This window comes from Anguilla anguilla, chromosome 16 (genome assembly GCF_013347855.1).
Source record: "Anguilla anguilla isolate fAngAng1 chromosome 16, fAngAng1.pri, whole genome shotgun sequence".
Classification (NCBI taxonomy): Eukaryota; Metazoa; Chordata; class Actinopteri; order Anguilliformes; family Anguillidae; genus Anguilla; species Anguilla anguilla.
Window position 1 is genome coordinate 11,197,879 of NC_049216.1, and position 23,181 is coordinate 11,221,059.

Genomic DNA, 23,181 nt, shown 5'->3' on the forward strand with positions numbered 1-23,181 from the left:
CATACACAATACCAATTGTCACCTGGAGTGGTACAAAGCACACCGCCATTGGACATCTGGAGCAACGGAAACGCTTTCTCTGGAGTGATGAATCGCGCCTCACAGTCTGGCGGTTTGATGGACAAATCTGGTTTCAGGGAATGCCAGGACAACGCCCAAATGAACTGTGCCAACTGTATTGTATGGTGGAGGAGGAATAATGGTCTGGAGCTGTTTTTCATGGTTTGGGCTTGGCCCCTTAGTTCCGGTGGAGGGAAATCTTAAAGGTATAGTATTAAATGACATTCTAGAAAATTGTGTGCTTCTAACTTCGTGGCAACAGTTTGGGGAAGACCCTTTCCTATTTTCAGCATAACAATGCCCCTGTGCACAAAGAGAGGTCCATAAAAAAAGGTTTGCCAGGTTTGGTTTAGAAGAACATCACTGGCCTCCACAGAGCCCTGACCTCAACCCCATCAAACACGTTTGGGATGAATTGGAACCCTAACTTAGAGCCAGGCCTTATCGCCCAACATCAGTGCCCAACCTCACTCATGCTCTTGTGACTGAACGGAAGCGAATCCCCCACAGCCATGTTCCAAAATCTAGCGGAAAGCCTTCCCAGAAGATTGGAGGCTGTTACAACAGCCACAGAGAGGCCAACTCCACATCAACGACCATGTTTTTGGAATTAGATGTTCAATAAGAACATATGGGTGCGATGTTCGGGTGTCCACATACTTTTGTCCGTGCAGTGCATCTATCTCCTATCTGTCTCTCTTCCCAAATTCTTTTCCTCGTGCTTCAACAGAGTGAAAAACAAACTGGCGCTCATTAGCATGTGCGGTCCGCTGGTGGTAAACACGCTTATTTCTACGTGATTGCAGCCGAAGAATGAGGCCAGGGAGAGGCAGGCCAAGGTAGGTGGGCCCGCCATCTCCCTTTGTGGGAAACTGTTTATGAGGGTTTAACAAATGAGAGCAGCGTTCGGCAGGGGGGCCGGCGGGTCATGTTGGCACAGTGTGTTTTTTTTTGGGATGGCGCTTGGAGGCGGGGGGACGGGGGGGTCTCTATACTCCTGGCTCTGGGTGGTCACCGATGTACAGTTCATTGTTTTTGTGCCGGTCCTTTGTTGCAGAAGCTCAACTCCCTGTGCGATGAGGTAATCAGTGGCAGTTAGAAAAAATGTAAATCTCGCCGGGCAATCGATTTCTCCCATTCTTCCTTTAATTGGAAAGCCCCAGCAGTTTCAGTTGTGAAGAAAAGTGTCAGGGCTGTTTTCTCCCCCCTTTCCCCCCCAGACCACCGGCATTCAGGCTAACCTCCAGGTCGGTTGTTGGATGTCCTTCAACACTTCAATCAATAAGCTACATGTGAGTAAGCAATTGCACAGGGTTTATGGTACAATCATCATCAAATAAGTTTATGTACTCAACTCAACGAATTCATAATAATAATTTAAAAAATCAGAATTACTGGTTTTTCTTTTTTTTTTTGAAGCCTGTGCTTTCAACACACACACATATGGAGAGAGAGGGAATGAGAGAGGGGGGGGGGGAATGAGAGATAGCAGAGTTAAGGAATAAATGCCCATATGATGACAAAAGCAGGTTTCACCCTCAGATTCCCTGGAAAGTCAGGCATTTGCTGGCAGGTGCTATGAGAGGAAATGCAGGTGTGCTGACTCATGACCTTTCCCATGAAGACCGTTCGGTTCTCTGCGGCAGATGCGGATCCATGTTTGTCAGATGACTTCCACAAAGCTACCTTTCCTAAAAAGCTACCTTATACTTCCTCAGAACAAAACAGGTTTTTGTAGCCTTCACACAAAACTCTTGACAGAACGCATTTGTTCATTAACTTTTTTTTCCCATGGACTGAGTGGATAAATCACAAGGATTCTTTTGATCTTGCCATTCATGTCAGTGACACAGTTTTGAGCTATTACTCTCAGTAGACAGAGTAGAAATCTGTTATCTCTTTCTTTAAAGGTTTGGAGAGTATTTACACAGTCATTGTTGTGGTAATGACTATGGCTGTTATCATGATGATGATGATTCTAATTATCCATCCATCCATTATCTAACCCACTTATTCCTGGTCAGGGTCCCAGCATGCATTGGGTGAGAGGCACGAATACACCCTGGACAGGACGCCAGTTCCATCATAGGGCAGTCATATCACTCATACACTCACACCAGACCTGCATCAAATACATATTTGTTTTGGATTCTAATATCTTTCTACCCTTCTGGTCATATTGGCAGGCTCAATTACACCAGGAAAGATCAACAGAGCACAGAAAAGTATTTGAATCCAAAACAAATACTTATTTGAACCAGGTCTGACTCACACACTCATACCCAGGGGCAATGTGGACTCTCCAATTAGCCCATCCTGCATGTCTTTTGACTGTGGGAGGCAACAGCGCTGCCAACTGCACCACTGTCTTACCCTTATTATTATTATTATTATTATTAGTATTATTATTATTATTATTATTGCATGTATTAATGTTCAGATTACCTTGAAAGGTAATGCTGATAATCTTACACTGGATGGCGCCAAAAACAAGAATGTATGTTCTCCTCGCATTAGCACACAGTCAAGGAAGGATGGATCACTTACGTCAGGTGTATGGTAGTTAATTTATTTCCAGTTGTAACTGAAGAGCTATATTATTACACAAAGAAGATAGTGTTTTAATTATACAGCTAGGTAGGAAGAGTCATAATTTACTCAAAATCAGCATTAAAAGTAATTGACAGGAGACACAAGAACAGACAGTTACCATGGAGATTAAATGAACTGCAAATATTGTCAAAGTGCAAATATTGTCTTTGCTTTTTATAAAGCCCATAATCTGTTTGGCGCCTTGCTGATTCTTTCAATGTGCTTGAATTATTGCCATAAAGAAATAAGAAAGGTCAGTAAGTGTCCAGCATTCCAGGTTTATAATGTTTCATATATAGCATGTGCGTTAAAAAAAAGAAAAAGTATGTAATCAGCAATTGGTGGTCATTTCAGAACTGGATTGACATTGCAACTGCTTCTTTTCTTTATTTTGCTGTTGGATCAGAATATTCTCTTTCACTAAACACACCAATATAAAATCAGAGTTGTTTTTTATTCATATTCTTTGTGTTCTTTGTTTCAAAGACCAATCATTTTACCTTTAATCTGCATGGTATTTGTGCAGTTGTTTTTGTGTGATAGTGAAAGAATTAGATCACACAACCAGAAGACTACGGGTTATGCGCTTATTGTATGTTGCTTTGGATAAAAGTGTCTGCCAAGTAAATGTAATGTAATGTTAAAACCTCTGTGCTTTACAGAGGTTTTTGAAATAAAAATAACACATTTAAAAAAAAACATACCTCTTCTAGAAGGATGCATTTGATTCTCCATATTTCTGACACTGTCATCATTTTTCAGCTATCATTATGTTTTGGGGTATTTATATATTTACTTTCATGCGTCCTAAATGAAAGATCAATAAACTGTAGAACTAATCTTCAGGGTCAGAGGTTGGATTGCTTTCCTGGCATTTTTGTTAATTAATTTTATTTATTTTTGGCGGAAATGCGCTTTTGTTGTGGTAGTAAAAGCAGCCCGCAGGAATTTAATTCAGTGCTGATCCTCTTAAAACATTTCTCACTATCTGATGGGCAGTAGCCTGCCTCATGCACTAATGGAATGCTTGGTAATGAATTCTCCGATGAATTCTGTTTCCATGGAAACCCCAACCCCTCCTTGAATTTACTATCAGCTGAGCTCTGAATTCAAAACACACTCACCAACAATCTTTAGCAAGTCCTTTATGAAGTCCAAATAAGACATCTTCCAAGGAATATGGACAGTGCCCAATAATCAATCTGAACTAGCATGAAAGATACTATTTTTGCTGAATGGGGAATGGCCTTAAAATGGGGAATGTTCTTTGAATAAAAATATATTGAATACATTTTGTGGGCTGGTTTTTAATGAATGAATTACATACACATGAAAAACTATACCGTTATAAAAAGGAATTACCCATATATTTATATTAGTACTACCTTTATTTAGTACTACTTTTACTTAGTTAAATGAGAGTGCCCAAGTAAAACTTTAACACCAAAGAAATGAACAGATGAATTCCAGCAGTGGAATTTATCTAATTCAATTAGACCTTCCGCTGCAGTAAATTCCTCCACTGAATGGGGTCACATGGAGCAAACTTCATCCTGTACCCACAGATTACTTATTTCCCTTAGTCCTACATAAAACATTATATGAATTATTGGCAAAGAAAAATAGTACCATGCAACAATTAATAAATGGCTCAGTTCATTAAATGCCAAATGTTCCTTTTTTTGAAAGATAAATGATCCCTTTTTATCCCTTTTATCTCAAAACAAATTATACATTTAATTAGTTAAACTGGCTGCAAGTTCTTGACATTTCAAAATGACAACTATTACCTGTGCAAAATCTGTATGGTTGAAACTATTTTTTTACATTAATTTTTGATGGGGTATAGGCTGTTTCTTGATCTTCTGATGTATTTCGACATGTAGTCTATTTTTGGGTTCATGGAAGTGACATGAATCTCGGACAAACTGTGGTTTAAATTGGGCTATGTGATGGAAAAGTCCAACCCTTAACCCTGGTGCGGCAGTGATAACACATTTCTTTCAGGGTGTGTCAATCTATAGTCCTGCTTTCTTGATACCACACCTGGCTACTTCAGCTCAGTGTGGGCTGACGTTCATGCTGGACAGCTGGAGAAGCTAACAACTAACTGATTGTTGGCATACCCATTTTCTTGAGACCAGGTGCGGCTACGGTCCGAAGCTGACCTTTGTGTGTTCACTCATGTTACTGGACAGGTTAAAAAATGAGGTACTTTTTGTTTCACGTGCTACCATAACACACCTGGAAAACAATAAGCAACTGTATAATAACTGCAACATATAACTCACATTAGTGGATGTGGAAAATGCTTATGTCATGTTTGATATGACATAAGCATTTTCCACATCCACTAATGTGAGTTATATGCCTAATTACTGTAATACAGTTTATCTCAGGCAATTCATGTCCGATTTCATGGCGTGGAGGTTGCTATGATGGCCGGAGCATAATATTTTAACTCAATAAAAAATGTTTTAGAGAATGTGCCACACCTTTCCTGGAGTTCAATCATCAATCTTCATCAGCTAGAACGGTCCTCTATGCTGGTAATGCTGGAGTTTGTTGTGTATACACATATACACACACACACACAGTTATATGTATAACTAGTGGTTTGCATCTTGCAATGTAGCCTCTGTAGTTCTGTTCATAAGGTTCATCTGCAAACAACAGTCCCCGAAACATCCACGCCTGCATCCTGAAGAATGTTTCTGGCCTGTCGGACAGGTGTTTGGGGGTATTTTTTCCATATGGTGAAAACTATTTGGTCATTCAACTGTAGAGATCTTCCTTAGCCTCCCAGGCCCTTTGTGATTACTGAGCTCACCAGTGCTCTTTCTGCTCTCTATTTTCCTCGGTTTCATAACAGCTTCCTTGACTTTCATTGGTACAACTCTGGTCCTCATGTTTACAAATGCCTCCAAAGACAGTCAAAAGCCAAGAATCAAGACTAGATTCTGCACTTATACCTGTCTTATACCTGCACTCAGGAAGCATCTGAACACTTCCAACCAATCAGAAACACCTTTGAAGTCATTTGTCCCAGTCATGTTGCCCTGAAATGAGGGAGCTATAAGTATAAAATGTTCTATGTCTACATGGTATATATATATATATATATCACCAATCTTTAATTGACTCATAAATATGTGCCTCAGTTTTAAAAAATCAGAATAAAAAACTGAAGAATGTTTGGATGTTTCTTACAGTACTAAGGTGATTTAACTTGCCTCTGGGCATTTTAATTATGGTTAAGGACGAGCCGGGCTGCAAAGTCAAAGATCTGGAATGAGGAATCTAGGCGTGCTTTGTGCACAGTTCTTTATGAATCCAGATTGTTTTGCTTTTGCAACCTCCCTAATACATTTCCTAATGCGTAATTTCCACACACACACACGCACACACAATGTGATTTTACATCTTCAAGCTAGTATGTTACGTTTACAAGTTATAAAAGAAAGACTGCATTTTATTGGTTTATATTTTGTTTTTCCAAGAAAACACAGAAAATCTGTTTAGGCAAATATATGCTATTTATGGATAACCAGTGCTTTTACAGTCAGGGAACTTATGGAATTCTAACAAGTACTTTAAAGTCGCCTAAAAAAACATGGCATAATAACCTAAATGAATAACAGCTTGTGACATTCAATCTATTTGCCTATTATTGACAGAAATGTTGGCCTGTTAATAATGTTAATTAATAGCCTATTTCATTGGTAGCCTTGAATCAGCACATTCAAATAAGGTAGCCTGTCCTTTGCATTCAAAAAAAGGTTTGTAGCCTATCCATGTTTAGTTATGCATTTTGGATAACGCCTTCACATCAGGAAATCAATATTTTACCATCATACGGTCATGAAATGTAGGCATACTGCAAAATATTGTTCATGTGCTTACATTTTAGAGAATATACTGAGCCTTTCCCGGGAATAGGCCTACCTATGTAGCCTCAATGTTGGTATGTTTGCCTGTAGGCTATATTGTGAACGCTTGCAGCATTCTTTTTAATCTTCATATTTTGTTTGAGTAGGCTACATCGCAGTATATTTCATTTCTATGAGGTTAATACTGGGTGACATGTATAGGCCAGAACAGGAAAGCCACTTCTTGGTACAACCTTGACTTGACCATCTTTGACCATACAAAAAAGTAATATATGGCGAGAAATTCAATATCTGTTTAAATATATTGTGTAATAAATGTATGAAATGCATAAATTAACATGTATTTAAATATATTTAAAAATATATGTATAAAATGCACATGCCGCACAACAATGGTATATATAAATATATGTAAAGGCATCCCATAAAGCGGCCAATTTTGAATATTTAAATATATTTTCACAATATAGAATTGTAAGTAAATTATGTAATGATATGTGTAATATATATATTGAAAACATAAGTACATGTATTAAAATGCATGTAGTGCCCATGTGTTTCCATAGGCCTACATCATTTTCCGTATGTGTTTACCGCTCATCTGGTGAATTCCTCTCGGAACTCTAACACCAATGAATTATTTTGCAGGTAACACGTTGGTGATAAAAGCTCACCTATGATAAGAAATAGCGGGTTTCTATTTTTTATTTTACAACTTCACGAACATTTATTTTGTAGTTAAGTGCAAAGTAGAATAAATTATCTTTGTAAAATCAGTGGTCCCGATGTGTCACACTAAAACTGGGAAGTGGCGAGAGCTGTGCGTGCCGTAATCCACTCCAGTTTTTCGTACATGCTTTGGATAGCGTATGTGTGTCTGTGAGAGGAGCCGAGTGTTGTTTACAGCGTTGATTCCACGGAGGAGAGAGCGACAGCATTGAAGGCTGGATTGTAGTGTGGCCACGGAGTAACGCTTCGGAGACCGAAAAAGGCAAAAACAGATCTGTATTCACCTTGCTGGCTTTAACGAATGTGTTTGATGTTCGTGTAAAATCCATCGGATATCTGTAAGCTCAAAATCGTCATTCCTGCGTGGCAAAACGGACACCGTTTTCAACTGCAACGCAGACCGACTGTGAGCGAGAGAGAAGACAGACAGAGAGAGGGAGGGAGAGGGAAAACAGGGGGTGCAGCTGGTGAAACCATTTTTGTCCCGGCGGATATTTTGGATCGAGGACCGTTGAAGAGGTTCATTGGACGAAGAAGTAGCATTTTCATTCATTTATTAAAACCAGCCTTACTATAGAAACCCCGGACCTGGCTTCTAATTGTCTTCCACGTCCAAAAAATCAAAACTGGTTTTAAGGAAAATTGCGGATGCATGCATTTGGGTCTGTTTTTCGGTCTGCTGCTGAAGAACGGTGGCTAGTTCGCTAGCTATCAAGCTAGCTGAGTGTGCTTCTTCTCTGGTTTCTTAAGAAATGGAGGCTGAAGATGCGGATTGCTATCAGCCGAGTGAAATCTGTGACTCGTGTGTTTTGATAGCCACCCAAACATCATTTTATCGCTGGCAAAAATAACAAAACGTTTTAAAGTTTTTATTTTTTAAAACATACACAAATTTTCCTCCTCAAAGAGGGGAAAACATACTGGGCAGAGCTCACCCAGTGCTCAAGGCTAAACGCAAGTCCGCATTACAGAAAATTTGGCTAGCAGGCACATCTTGACCAGTCGAAGGAGTCGCCAGCTAGCTGTCCGGCTATAGTAGCTAGCTAACAGCCTATCCAGCTAGCTAACGTTAGCCATTTAGGTATTTATGCATTTTTGGGTTTGTTAAATCCACAGGGAAGTTTTTTTCCTGTTTAATACGTTACGGCTTCATTTTGGGGAGAAGACTACTGCATTTATTTGGAGAGGGAATTCATTTAACAGGAATGAGGTCTGGAGGAGCAAAGGATAATTTGACCTTGTTTTGGGGTCTGCTGCTGTCAGTCTCTACGATCTACTTGTGGCCCGCTAATGGAGAAAGTAAGTGTAACATTATCTTGAAACTATTCATCTTAATTTCCATATGATATGTGAACTGTTCTCCCCCCATTTATTCTGATTGCTGGTTCCCCTCCTCCCAAAAATGTTTCCCCAATTTAACGTTAGGAGTAATTTTGCTCTCCATATTGACCAGTCTCCATCTCCCTATCATGTGTGATTTGTTTTAATATCACGATGAATTGACATGTCTCCGGCGTGCTGGCTACGTGTGATGAATGTCTTGTTTTCATTCATATGGTCACTGTAGCTGGCTGGCTAATGTAATGTTACTAGGGCAACTAAATTGGTAACATTAGTCATCTATTGCCCACGAGGCGAGACGAGACAGAATAAATGTTGGATGTTAGGGTGACTGGCTGGGTAGAAAACTAGCAATGTAGCTAGCAAGTTTAAGCACGTGTTTATGATTCATACATAAAGATAATGCCGACCAGGTGCGCACATCATAATTTCGTGGGACATGTTTTGAGACTTTGGATTGGCATTGTAGAAGAACGCGGACTTCGCCAGTATGAAAATATTTTCACCAAAGCAATAATGGCTTATTGGCAAATTACTTAAGTTCACGAATTTAGGCAAACATAAACATGTTAACTTATAAAAGGCCGATACGTTTTCTATGGATATTACGTTAGCTAAGTATACCTAACTTCATTTCTAAGGTACCTTAATTTTCAGAGTTAGGCTGCTTGCCTAGCTTTTAAAATAGATTTAACGTGAGCGTAAGGCAAGGAAGAAAGCAGTTGGACCAGAACAGGTTGCCCACTTGCCAGATGAATTTGTTTATTTATTTATTTCAAGAGTTTAACAAATTTCCCCACCCTGGACACTTATCCTCTTGCCACATCCATTGTGCGCATACTATCAATCGCAGCACAAATGGGTTAATTGCCAAACTTAATTACATTTTAGCTGACCAACAATTTTACGGTCAGTGTTTTAATATACATTGTTGTGTACAGAAGCGCACATACTGTAGCCTACGTAATGGCTGTATTCTCGATTTGAACGTGTAGCCTAGCGTTTTGTTGTGAGACGTTCACTCGGTAATTACACGAAACGTGTAATTGCAGTATAGTAGCGATAGATTTCTTGGTTTTTCGTCGTTTTATGCAACTCCACACACGTGCACTTGAAATAGCCACTTTTTAAATGTGCGAGTATTTACTAAGGTCGTTAAGTACATTAAAAGCAGAGAGAGGCGCGCGCTCGAAACATCGTATGTTGCGGGCAGCCTGCACAGCGCAGCGCGAGCCGACTTCTGAGCCTGTATCCGCGTGTGGCGCAAAAACGGGATTAATCTGACCATGTGGCCATTTTGCATTTTGTAGTGGCGGTGACGCGTTCCGGTTAACCGGCGAGACGTTAGTGACATCTCTACCTTTATAGTGCTCGGAAACGCGGGTGTTATGCATGTCTCAGTGTCGCCATCGCGGCCGTGTCCTTGGCTGCAGCACCTCAGTAGTAGCGTTTTCGCAGTAATGCACTTGCACCTTGGTTCCATATGGGCTTTTAATAACGACAGGCCACAATGCCAACGAGCTAACCATCTACCGTGCTGAGAGGCTCCCTTTGAAAACAAATGAGATCACCAATTTGTTCTTATGGTGAATCAGGCGAAAAGCCATTTGAATCGAAAAGGCTAACAACTCGATTTAAATCTCGAAGCCTCCTGTCTTTGAAGCATCGCATTCAATATCGTTGTGCCGAGCCGTCCGGAGCTCAAAAGAGTGGGGAACATACAATTCCACGTTGGCTTGATTTGCAAGGTGCAAGCTCTTGTTTTTGTCCGAACCCGTATCCCTGTTAGCCAGTGAGAGGGTACGGTCTGCGGTCAAAGGTTTGGCTGCAGGGAATGAAAGGTCTGTTTTAATGTGACAAAGACGATAAAGCCATTGTTTGCATTTTTTTAGTTGTGATCAAACACTTGTATTTAAATTCTGTCCTTATTTTGGAACAAGTGTTATAAAAATTTGACTTTTTGCCACTGACATCTAAAACAAGTCTTTCACAGTCCCTCTCTTGGTCTTTTAAATAGCAGAACAGCATACTTGTTATAAAAAGGTATTTACAAGCCGTTCTGAGAAATGCAACATGTGTTTTAAGGGGCTGTTCCCCAGAACGCATTATAAAAGTCTGGGATAAATTTCCACGAGATTGAACTTGGCTGAATGGGAAGACTCTTAAAGCTGGCTTCTTGGCTGCCCAGTTTAGGAAGTTTCTGCTTTGGGTTTCAGTGCACCGTAACCCACATTATAGGGTCCTAAACAAGACTGTTACCCATTTGTCAGAGGGGCAGTGAAAAAGATTTTAAGGGAAAAAAGCATAAACGTGTCAAGTATAATTGGGTTTGCTTATGTAATACTAGGTAAAATTACACACCTTTTTGTATTCTTTAAGTTTTGACCAATTTTTTTTATGCTAGAAAAAATAAATGTTGTGTTCAGGGTGGTCATTTTAGTAAATGGCATTTGTTTTTATTGTTTTGTCTGAACTAACTTTTAGGCTTTTTTGAAGACTGGAAGTGGGAAAAGGTAGCATAACTGATAACTAGTGGAGTGCAAAATGGCTGCATTCTTCTGTTAGCTGTCAACAAGTAAACAGCTTTGCAAAAAAAAGGTGATCGTCCATGTAGGACAGTGATAAGTTGTACAGTCCTGAGCCAAGTACCACAGCAGTTTTCAGTTCTACCTGAAATTGTACCTACCCCAATTAGACACTTCATTGTTCCCGATCTTGTAATTCTTTAAGGCCTGTCCTAAATTAAAGGCACCAAGTGTTTCAATTGGCACTATTGTAGCTTCACCTGTTGGATCCAGGGGGGAATTTGCGATCGATGCTTCACGAATAGCAGTTTATCCTCTGTAAAACAGGGTCTCTCAAACTTTGAGTTCAGGAGCCGCTATGTGTCATAGCATTTTTTTTTTGTTTGTCACCAACTCCACGTGAAATTGTAGCTGAAGATAATGGCATATACTGAGGAAAGAAATAAATAGAATGGGTCTGTGTGTCTGTGTGATCTCGCATATAGCAGTAAGTTTTATGTTTGATCAGAGTAAATGTCTGTGGAATGGGTAAGAGTGCATATTTCTTTCACACGTGTTGGGACCCCCTCATAATCACTTCTTTAGAATGTGTTGCGGTTTCGAGGTGGGTCTGGGGCCTGGCTGTCCGGGCCGGATAAAAGGCTTCACTGTGGCCAGAGGGGCTTTGCTGTAGACTGCAGACCCTCCCTGGCTCTCACCCTGCCAAGCTTGGGAAATGCTCGGGTCGACAAAAGGTGGCAGTGTGGTTTCGATGGGGACCTGCTGGTGTGAGTGCGTGCGTGTGCGTACGTGCGTACGTGCGTGCGTGTCTGTGTGTTTGTGTTTGTGTGTGTGTGTGTTGTGTGTGTGTTCCCCCTTCCCCCCCCTTCACTGTTTGTCTCCCTTGCTTTTATGTAGAGGGGTTTATTGAGGAAACTGTAAAAACGCTTTCCATGTGCTAAATTCAACTCATGTCGAACTGCATTCTGTTGCCTTCTCGTACACAAACTGGCTGTGTGCTTTTTGTGCCAAAGTCAACTGGTTAACGGTGAACGTTACGTCCCTTCAGAATATAGGTAATTCAGACATTTTAGTCCTCGTTGATTGAATGTGAAGGGACTGTCCTCCCCCTTTTTTGTAAAGCCAGTAGTCAGCTGGAAACTGATCGAGTTTGCCCTGAAAATCTTTTCACTTGTGCTTTCAGTTGTAGTCTTTAGCCTGATCACAAAGCCTGATAAACTGCTGTATCAGTTACATCTGTTACTGGTCATGTTATGATGGTATCCACCCCGTATTCACTCATTCACCCATAACCCCCCCCCATACACTGCCCACATGCGGCCCAGTTGTTCTCTTGCTCAAGGGCTTATTCACTGACTCACTCAGTTGCCTGCCTACTCACTCACTCACTCATTCACTGATTCATTTGTACCAGTCACAGAATTACTCATGCGCTCACTCGGCCGCTCGGCCTTTCGCCTGCCCACTCTCGCAAACCCGCTGAAACATGCTCTTGCTCACTGACTCATTCTCTCACTTGTTTACTCGCCTTCTCACGCACTCAATGAAGAGCTCCCCGAAGGTAATGACAAAATCTTCCTGGTGCCACTAGGTGGCTAACTTGCGCAAATGAACGGATGCACCGAACTAGTTTCAGTCCCACGACAATACCTCTTCGGTTTCTGTAATCTGTGGGTTCAAACCTTTTCAATTTCTGTCATCTGTAAATTCGAACCTTTTCAGTTTCTGTAAGCTGTGAGTTCAAACCTTTAGTTTCTGTAATCTGTGAGTTCAGAGCTTTTCAGCTTTTGTCATCTGTGAGTTCAGACACCACTGCCTGAGATTTCAGTGTGCAGTGCATCATGTTAAAGCTATCTCACTTATTCAGTAGCCAGAAATATCACTTTGCTAATGGAAGTGCTTTGGATCTAAAGCTTGCTTCTGGGAGTGGCTTAGCTCTTAAAATAATAAGGTCGATTTGAAATGTATAGACCTTAAAAACGCATTTGGGTTTGGCCTGCGAGCGTTCTGGCACCGATGGACCTCGCTCAAAGTATTAAATCTTCACAGCATTTTAAAGTTTATTGCAGTCGGTCAGGCCCGCTGCGTCGGTTTAAAAAAAAAAAAAAAGAATTTTTCAGCGCTGGAGCCGCGGAAGAAGCTGTCTGTGGACTCGGTCAGGGGAACGGGGACTCGGTCAGGGGAACGGAGGTTCCGCTCGGACCGGCAGGGTTTTCGGCCGCCTGTACCCGAAGGTTCGGCTGCCCTCACTCCGCCTCGCAGTTTTGCAAGACGTTATCTTTTTGCTTTAAAAAAAAAAGAAGAAAGAAAGAATCAGCCTGTAGCCCCAGTGTAGGTTTTCTCCTCCGTTGCGGAGCAGGCGATTGTGTCTGCAGGTCCGTGTCTTTTACCGGGACGCTGCCCCGTGGCCTTGGGAGGACGCGGGCGAGCGCCGCCCCCGCCAGTCGGCTGAGCTGCGCAGCTGTAGCAGTCGCGCTGCGGGGGTCGGAGGGAGCCGCCGTTCGCGTGACGAAACGAGGACCGACCCCCCGACAGGGTCCCTCCCGCCCCGGGGCGACGCTGCGGCCAATCGCGTGCCACGCCGTCGGTCTGCCGGCCGGTCGGCACCGGCACCGCGCGTTCGGCGTCGTCGTCGTCGTCTCGGTGGGAGGCGGCTCGGACTTTCCGCCTTATCGCAGCTCGTCGACGCGATTGGTTGGCGGGCTCGTCATTTCGCCGCTGTCCTTAGCGACGCCTCACAAGCGGGGAAGAGATGCGATTGGCCCCTCTGGGAATGAGTGACAAGCCCGCTGCTGCTTTACCAGAGTGGCAGGGGCAGGCACACGGACGCCGCCCCCCGTGGATGTTAAACCCTCTTTATTTTACACGCTCAGTCAGGCTCTCCAGTGACGTGGTTACTGGCTCATTGAGCTGCTATCGGATCCCGTAAAAAAGACATAAGTAGACGGATCCATTCGTCAGACCGAATTTGACAGATTCAGACCTCTGCCTCTGAATTGGGTGATTTTCTTGACGCGATTGCAAGCCGATTTGTCCTCGCGCTTACCGTAGTTCTCTTTTTGTACGTTTTTTTTGTGTCGAAAGCCAATTTTACAGCAGCAGATCTGTTTAAAGGCATCGCAGAGCATTTTCTCTGGCACAAGCTAGCCTGCGTGACGGTGGCTTTAGATGAGATAAATGCTTGTTTTGAACCGTTAGCGTTCACAGTTAGCCATTCTACCCTCCTATGTCAGATCGCGGACCTGGGTGGGGGGGGGGGGTCGGTTATATGAGTGATTGTGGACCTGGGGGGGGGTAAACACCACACACAGTCTATACACTCCTTAACCTTTTGCTATGGCAGTTCTTTTTTTGAAGCAGATAAAGCAGATTTCTTTTTACATTTTTTTATTTATCGAGTGAACAGTCCCACCCCTAATTTGGTTTGAGTCCTTCCCGCCGGAGAGGGGATGGCGTATTAACCGTGGATGTGAAGCTGGCGTTTCGGTGCCCCGGCACCGGTGTTGATAATGCCGCTGTTGTTATTATTCCTGCAGCTCCGCGGAGGTCTTGTGCGAACTTGTCCTCGCCCGTCTGGGGAAGGGCGTGCGCGCTCTAATGAAAAGGATATTAAGGTGGAGGAAGGGGCCCTCGATCGAGCGGCATCACGCAGCGCGCGGACGGGGAACCTCGGTGGGGGGGAGGCGGGGGGGTGTGCGGGGGGGGTGCTGGACTGCCGCTGATCCCTATCAGAACGGGTATTGCCGGTCCCGCTCTCGCGTTTCGTTTCCAGGAAGCGGGAGACGCTCGGAACGGACGCGTGTCGCCGTTTTCCCCCCGGAAAAAAAAAAACAGTCCTGTTCCTGAGAGAGCCGTCCTTTATTAGAGGTGCGTCTGTCACAGAATGCTGAGCCCTGGGTCCACGTGGAAGCTCATGTCACTGACGATACCGTAGGTTCAGATGAGAACTAGATCCCGTGACTGTACCCTAGGGCCGCGTGACGCCCTGTCTTCCCAGACTGCGCGCTCTTGTTTAGCGTGCCGCGCGTATCGCGTGCACCGCAGCGCGTTAACGGGCGGGACGAGCGGCGCGGGTGCGAACGCCGCGTGTTTCTGAGGCTCAAGGCCGAGAAACCTTCGCGCGCTTATTTCTTCTCCGGGGCAGAGACATCGCCGGTCGCCGTCCGGGGGCCTCCGACTCCCGAGCGCCCAGAATCCTCTGCCGATTGTTGTTCCCCTTTTTATTTTTTGAGCCGCTCGACCGAACCGGCGTAGCCCTAATGGGTTTTAAATAAAGTTTTATCCGTCAAAAAGATACTCTGCTTCACGCTTGCGAGGGGCCAAAAGGAAATCTTGTCGGGATCTGTAAACAGCGACCAGAAAGGCGAGTGCAGCTGCAGGAAACGCGCTCTCGGCTGAGGAAACGGACGGGCACGCTGTGGCAGGCTCCCCCCTCCGGCCTTGTATACGTTGTGTGCTGTTAATTTTAATAACTTGGTCAGGCTTATAAAATGTAATTAAGCTCCCTTTCAAGTCCTCCCCACAGTGAAATTTCCAGTGTTCGGCTTCCAAGGGACACATGCAAACAAGAATCCCTGATTATACAGAGAGAGAGAGAGAGAGAGAGAGATACGAGGAGAGAGGAAAGAGGGAGAGATACTGAGGGAGAGAGAGAGAGAGAGAGAGAGAGAGAGAGAGACGGGCTGCGTAAAAATAGAGCTGTGTGTAAAAATACCCTCGCAAACAGACCCGGGCCTGTTGATCGGAAGAGTGAGGAGTTTGTGAACTGCGTGTTATTGGGTTTAGCCGTGCCGGCCAGTGGTCGCCGTGCCGACCGGCAGCCCAGAGATTCCTCCCATCCAGCTTCCCCCCCTTCCCCCCACCTTCCCCATGTATTTGGCTGCCCATCTGACACGCGGTGCTACAAACGTTCTCCATACGGGCCGGTATTAGTCATACTCTCAGCTGGCCGAGTCTCGGGTGCAAGCTGAGCAGGAGGTGGGAGTTGTAGTTCAGGTACAGAGGTTTTCTTCTGTTGAGCAGGAGGTGGGAGTTGTAGTTCAGGTACAGAGGTTTTCTTCTGTTGAGCAGGAGGTGGGAGTTGTAGTTCAGGTACAGAGGTTTTCTTCTGTTGGCCGTGCAGCTCTTCTCACCTGCCATGCCAGACACAATCCATCTTAATGAGTTCCTCCTCCCTCCAGACCTCTCTGCTATGTCGCTTTTGATGCAGCTTTCATATTGGGGTAAAATGAACCTTTCAGCCGGGGGGGGGGGGGGGGCTGGGGGGTTGGTTGTATATTTTCTCCCTCTGGAAGTTGGGTTGAGGAACGCCCTTCTGGCATTAAACACAGAGGAGCAAAGCGTAAAAGTTCTGTAGAAAAACGTGATTGGTGATCTGGAAATGTTTACATTGTAATCGGTCTAGCCGTACTTTCTGGAGGGTGGGGGGGCAGCATTAGCCCAAGTGGAGCTGCAGCAGGTCCTCCCTTTACTTCCACCCCACCTCCGTCACAGAACGATGGATCAACGGCATCCTCTGCCGTCGCCGTGACGAGGAACGTCCAGAAAAGATTAAAGCGTCCCCTTCCGAAGGAAGGGAAACAAATGTCCTCTCGCTGAATGGAAAAAAAAAAAAAAGAATGAAAAAAGCGACGCGATCAACAGGCTGAAAGCTGAGACCGGGCTGGCGGCAGCTGCGCCGCACTTGAGATGGCGGAAAGCGGCCTCCTTTCCGAGAACGCCGCGCGGCCGCTCCGCGCCCCGCCGTTTCCAATAAGCCGCGATAAGCCATTGTGTTCCGCTCACGGACGCTAATCCAAACACCGAGGCTAACGTTCTGTAAACTGTTTTGGTTTCCCTTGACAAGTTGGGCCTCGCGCGACCTGGTCAGCCTCAGTTTACGGCGGTGTTTGTGTGTTTTTGGGGGAAAGAAACTGGATCGGTTCCCTGGATCCATTCGTGCGCGCGTGCGCACGTACACCCCGCGCGAACGTAGGCTTTGCGTGCTTGTGTACACGCGTGTGCGTTTGCGTGTGCGTGTGTGTGTTTGCGTATGCGCAGGTCTGTGCGCGCTGGGGCTGGACCTCGCGGCAGCTGTTTCTGTAGGGTCCCGCGGCCTGCCCTCGGACCCGGTCCTTTGTGTTCTGGAACGCGGTGTTTTTTTGGAGAGGTGGGGTGGGGGGGTGGGGGGGGTGGGGGGGTGGTGATGGATGGAGGGCCTCTGGCTGCATGCGAAGTGGAGTTTTCCGGTCGGGGCGCTGACTGCGGTAGGCCGGGGGCAGGGAGAGGTTATGGACCGCAGGACTCGAGTGGGGGGGGGGGGTTTCGGTCCTGCTGCGGGTGGGGTGGGTGGCCGGGTGCGGGTGCGGGGGGTTGTGTACGGGCTGAGAGCGAGCGAGCGAGCGAGGGGGGGCCGGTTCCCCGCTCTCTCGCCTGCTCCAGCCGTCACGGGGTGTCTGGGCTCAGGTCCAATCGCTGCCTCTGCCATTTCTCGTGTGTGTATTTCCTTTTTTCTCTTTGTGTACAAGACCTCAGAGTCCTGTCGGTTTTCAGTTTTATTACGCTTTCCATCCAATCTTAACTTTGGTCAGTCTCCCCACCCCACCCCCCCCCCCCACCCCTCGATTTTCGCACTTTCGCGCTGAAATGCCCCGTTGTGCTCACAGGCTCCTGCCTGCCCCCCCCCCCCGCACCCATCGATTCGGTAGGGCGAGGGCGCGGCCTTAGCTGTGCAGACGCTGCATCCAAGACTGCGCAGGCAGACAGTCGCTACCCCTTTGACCTGAGCGGACGCCACTGCACAGGTAGACGGGGGCAGTGCCGCCGGCCGTAAGCCTCCCTCCATGAGTAACACCTCTTTTCCTCTTTAAGTGATATGATTTATACTTTTTAAATGGTGAAGCTTTCAAAAATACCCCCCAACTTAACATTAGTGGATAGCTCAGCTTACAGCTGAATACCGGTTAGGGCAGTTGAATAAACAAGTGTCCTTTACCATGGTAACTGCTTGGGGCAGCATCTTAGGTTGAGCGCAGTGCCAGTGAAGTGAAATTCATTTTCGGACTTGCAAGATTGATTAATGTAAGAACGAAGTTACTAGGCATTAATGTCACAACCGTAGCCAATATACTTTGGTATCTTGCTATGTTATTTAACCAACATAACCAGAATAGCATTATAACATTACCAGTATAACATTAGCTAAACAGACTTGCAGCTAATAGCTAGATGACCAACTAGCTAGTTTGCTACCATAACGGCTAAGGAGATGGGCCTTTCTACCCAGATGCAATCTGATCAACTCCTTACCCTGCTTTTACACTTCAGGCTGGATACCTAATCCCAACTGGCTCCTTAAATGTCTAGCTGTATAAATGGACAGCATTTCATATCTGACCTGAACTTTCAGTAACACGGACACGCGTTTTTAATCTTTATGTGACGTGGGTGGGATCCCTGACCAACCCGGTCAGCCGATTTATTAACGAGATGCAGAATGTTTTTGTCCGCTAAGGAAATGATTGGAATTCCCGGTGCTTAATCTGGCCAATCGGAATCACCGGGGGAGCGACAAGTGTTCTGATCTTTGTCAGAGGACATTGCGATCACGGTAGAGATTAGTTCCACCCTGAAGTACACGAAGTCAAGCTGGGGTCCTGGTCATTTTTTTTTTTTTTAAAACCCTGTCTGATCCGCCAGGAGTTGTCGGTTTTACAAGGGGTCCCGTGGACTCGGCTTGACATTGTAAAATCGGCGAACGTACCCTCGTTCAATTTTCAGTTGCAAAGGTGAACAGTCGTTGAGGTCTGTTCATTAGAATGGGTACCCGCATTTGGTAACGGTTGAGGCCGTAGAGGAGAAGAGAGCGGGTTTAGGGGCTCTACGGGGGCGGAGATGAGCCCGTGTGTTTTGGGGACGGCTGGAGCGGATTAGCGGTTTTCGGCAGGGGAATTCGTGAAGGTGAGGCCGACGAGGAAGGAAGGGCAGCCGAAGCACTTCCTGTATAGCTGGAGGCTGTGTGACTTTGCACAGTCTGCTGAATTTGAATGCGCAGGCTACGGCTGAGCGCAAACACGAGCGAACGCTCCCGGCCGCCGGCGTTCGAGCGGCAGGTGAGGATTTTAAGTGCGGTCGTGACGTTTGGTATTTTGGTATTCTGTGTTGCATTTTGTGGTCCCAGAAGAACCTGTGAATTCGTCTGGGTTGTGGTTTCTGATAGTTGGGCATATTCCTGCAGAGTCCAGTCAGATTTTTTTTTTTCCTTTTTTTGAGTGCCTTGAATCAAGTGGCTATTAAAAAATTAAGTGCTTATGGCAAGAGTCGTCTACTTCATTTGGAGGAAGAAAAAGATCTGTCTGGCAAAAAAAAAAAAAAAAAAAGTGCCTTTATTTGAATTTAAAAAATATTGCCTTTGTGATAAGGTCTCCTTTGTGCATGTGCTCAGCGCTGTAACTTGCGCGTTGGGCAGCTTGTTTGCACAGGGTCTGGTGCTGGGTCTGCTAGAACGGCCCCTTGGTTGGGGGGGGGGGTGGGGGGTGTCTCCTCTGTTTGCACGAGCTCGTGTTTACGGAAGTGCGCGGATCAGTATTCGGGCAGGACAGAGGGTAATTTATTGAGCGGAGGGTGCAGCGCAGCTCCTTGGGCGGTGGGGGTGGGGGGGGGGCGGGTGAGGTCGGGGGCAGGCTGGCGTCAGGCGATGACAGGCGGAGTGTGTAGCGGCGCACACTCCCTCCGCGGGCTCCGCTACGTAGCGGCGGCTCGGGCCTGCAGGGCCGCGCTCGTTCTGCACACGGCCCTCTGGCCGCTGTCCAACGCCGGAGAGGGTGGAGAAAAAGGGAACGCTTGTGTTTTTTTGTTGTTGTTTTTTTTACTTCTTTGCAATAAAGATTTAATATTCAATTTTGACCGAGTGAGGTCATTAAGATCGATTTTGTTAAAAAGTTTCATTCGGGAGCGACGTCCTCTGCGCCCGACGTCCCTCCCGTTCGCGGCTCGGCCAGCCTGGGGTTTAGGTGACCGCGTGGCCGGAGTCTTCCTCAATACGCGTGCTGTCGGGAATTAGTACGTCAAAAGAATACCAATGAGGTCCTCTCTTTGTTCCCCATGTCATTTACTCATTTGCCGAGCGTTTACACGAAACGCGTAAATTGCCCTCTGTCTCTCTCTCTCTCCCTCTGTCTTTTTTTCCTTCTCTCTGACTCCCTGTCTCTGTCTCTCTTTCTCTGTTTCTCCCTTTCCCCCCCTCCCCCTCTTGTTTTCTTCGTATCCCCGTATCTGCCCCCCCCCCCCCCCCCCCCCCCCCCCGTCGTCTCCAGCCCCACCGCTCTCATCAGACGTCAGTGATTTTATTAATGGTCGCTGCCAACAGAAAGTGAGAACCAGAGTTTCTTTTGACCGACAAACAAATTACTCTTTGTGTCCAAGTCGGTCCTCCCCCTCCCTCTCCCTCTCTCCCTCCCTCGCTCCGTTGTTCTGATGCCGAGAGAGAGGGAAGAAAATTCTCAATGAAACGGGAAACAATCGTCTCTATGCCGCGCAAGCTTCGCTCCGGGGTATGCTGGATGAAAGGCAAAAGCAAACAGAATTTTCTGGAGAAGTAATCATTTCCTCTCTAAATTTAGGGGAAGCACTTCAAACCGACTGAAGCAAAGAATAGCCCATTAATAAATTACGTGCTGCGTTTTTAGCGAAAACATCAAGAGGCTAAGTAGAAGCTGCATTCGAAGCGTTTTTGTTTTTGTTTTTGTTTCGTTTGGATGTTTGTTTGTCAGACTAACCGTGGCAACACGCATTCTAACATTTTCAACCATTTCTTTGAATTTGTGGATTGAATTATTTATGTCTGTGTGTCCTTCAGGGTGTCTCGCTGCGGCGTTGACGTCGAAGGGGAAACGCTGAACTCACGATGTCGTGTCGGCTTTTTAAAACGATAACGTCTGGAATATCTCCCGCAGAAAGCAGAACTGGCAGCTCCTAGAAAAAAATGTCCGACACTTCATGGCAGCCGGAGATTTCCAAATTCCTGGTCGATACGTTCTGAGAGAGGGCAGGATTGATTTTTGAAATGTTTTTTTTAACATGTCTTTTGTTAAGAATCTTCGTCGAGCTTTATACTGAAGTGGAAAGAGGGCCGTGTGTTTCTCGCAGTTTGCTATTTGCGATATCCTTTGGCTCCCAAGACCGAATGCACGAACAACCAAAGTCAACCGAAGCTAACCCCTCTCCCAAGGGCTTCATGGAGCTCATGTTCTTTCTCCACAAATAATGACTCATTGCTGAGATACGCACATTCTCCCTCTCTTTTTTGACAAGAACATTAATACCACTTACGCGTAGGAAATAAAACATTTTTACGCTAACAAACATTCAAGTACCTGTCCACTTAATAGTGATTTGTGATCTGGTGATGGAATGTTTTTATTGGTTGACCTCATACCTACCTCAAACGCAGTCATATATAAAGCGTGTTTTGACTGGTATGTGGAGGGTAAGGTGCATTTGAACCTTTTCTTGCAGTGTGTGTGTAGGACAGATTGTTAGGGGAAGAATTGTGTTTTTGTTCCATTACAGTGAGGCCCTGGAAGACCTGTGAAAGGACCCGAATAATGACGTGAGAATGAGAGGAACCGCAGTGTGAGGGTTGCTGTGCGGGACGGTGCTGTGGCTGGGACTGCCCCACCCCACGAAAAAAAAAAACACACACAGTGGGCTGGCCGTGCTTGTGATTGGTGAAGAATTTAAATAGTAATTTTGATTCGCTCACTGGTTCTCAAGTTACCGGCATGTGACCTGATTAGCCGGAGTACGCGAGACAAAGCACCCCAGTGATGCATTTTACACCCCTGGCACACGGTACAACAGGAGAGCTAGCGCCAAATGGCGGAGAGGCCTGTTTCTCGCTGACGACCACTTGCAGGCAGCGAACCGTTGCAGCATGCACCTCAAAAGAACCATACACCCCTCAACCCCCCCCCCCCCCCTCGGTGAGGCGAGGCCGGTCTCATCCCGCCATCCTCACCTGCTGGCCAGAGTCAGCCGAGGACAACGCTGAGCCCAGAGCTGGAGGGCGGTGATTGGTGGAGACGGTGGAGAAGGCGGGGCACGCTCACCGCAGAGGGTTTTTTTTCCTCCTGAGCTCTGGATGGCAGGGCAACCCAAGCTGCTGTGAGAACTTAAAAGGTTTAGGAAAAGGAGCTCAAATGTCAAGACATTTCATCTCTTCATTCCTGCCACCTGAAGTGCATTTCTAACCTTTCAGAGTGTGTGTGTGTGTGTGTGTGTGTGTGAGTGAGTGTGTGAGTGTGTGAGTGAGTGAGTGCTTGCGTGTGTAATGTGTGTGCTTGCGCATGTGTGCGTGTGTGTATGTCCGGAGCGAAAGACAGGAAAAGGAGCGGTAGAACGTGTGTGTCTTTTATATGTCTAGCGGTTCAAGGGGGGGGCGAGAATTCCTGTCTGAACTGGTAAAGGTAGACCTTTACCCGTGGGCATTAGCCAAAATCTTTTTTGACCTTTTAAGTGTGAGTTTGTGCTTTGTTGCGAGCGCTGTTAGGGTTGAGCAGAGTGCTTTCCCCCGCTCTGCTTTGTTTAAGGACAGCACTGAGCTCAGGAAGCTCTGAGCTTTTGAAGCCACGCTGCTTTGTTGAGGTTGATCCGTACAGTCAGCCGGTGGCATTTGGGTTCGTCCCTCAGAGGGAGCAACAGACTGCCAAAGCAGGACGCCTCACAACCCCCCCCCCCCCCGTTGTTCCTTTCCAGGGACTTCAGGACAGAAAACGATGCTGTGTTTTTACTTCCTCCATTAGTCCATTGTAGCTTTGCGCTTTAACATGGCAATCTGTGGGTGACTGTATTTCCCCATAATTATTATCGGCATTTTTATTTAATTTTTTTATTTAACATTTGAGTTTTGTGTTTGCGAAAGGCCATTTTGTATCTGTTCCATTTGTTTTCGCCCCTGAAAGTGCATGAAAGTACAAAAAAATTACTAGGTGCCCCCAAGCAGATTATTTTGCGCTTTTATTATGAATTATACACATCAAGTGCAGCATCCTGAGGTGCGGGCCCCA

At 45.8% G+C, this 23,181-nt stretch overlaps 1 protein-coding gene across 3 annotated transcripts in view; it reads left to right on the plus strand.

The window, feature by feature from the left end:
• Window positions 1-7,436: 7,436 nt before the first annotated feature.
• igf1ra (insulin-like growth factor 1a receptor) overlaps window positions 7,437-23,181 on the plus strand; it is a 96,796-nt gene continuing 81,051 nt past the window's right edge. For all 3 annotated transcript variants that reach the window (XM_035396386.1, XM_035396387.1, XM_035396389.1), the window contains exon 1: window positions 7,437-8,570. In XM_035396386.1, the coding sequence (XP_035252277.1) occupies window positions 8,477-8,570 (94 nt within the window). In that variant the 5' untranslated portion in view covers window positions 7,437-8,476. The remainder of the gene's footprint in view (window positions 8,571-23,181) is intronic.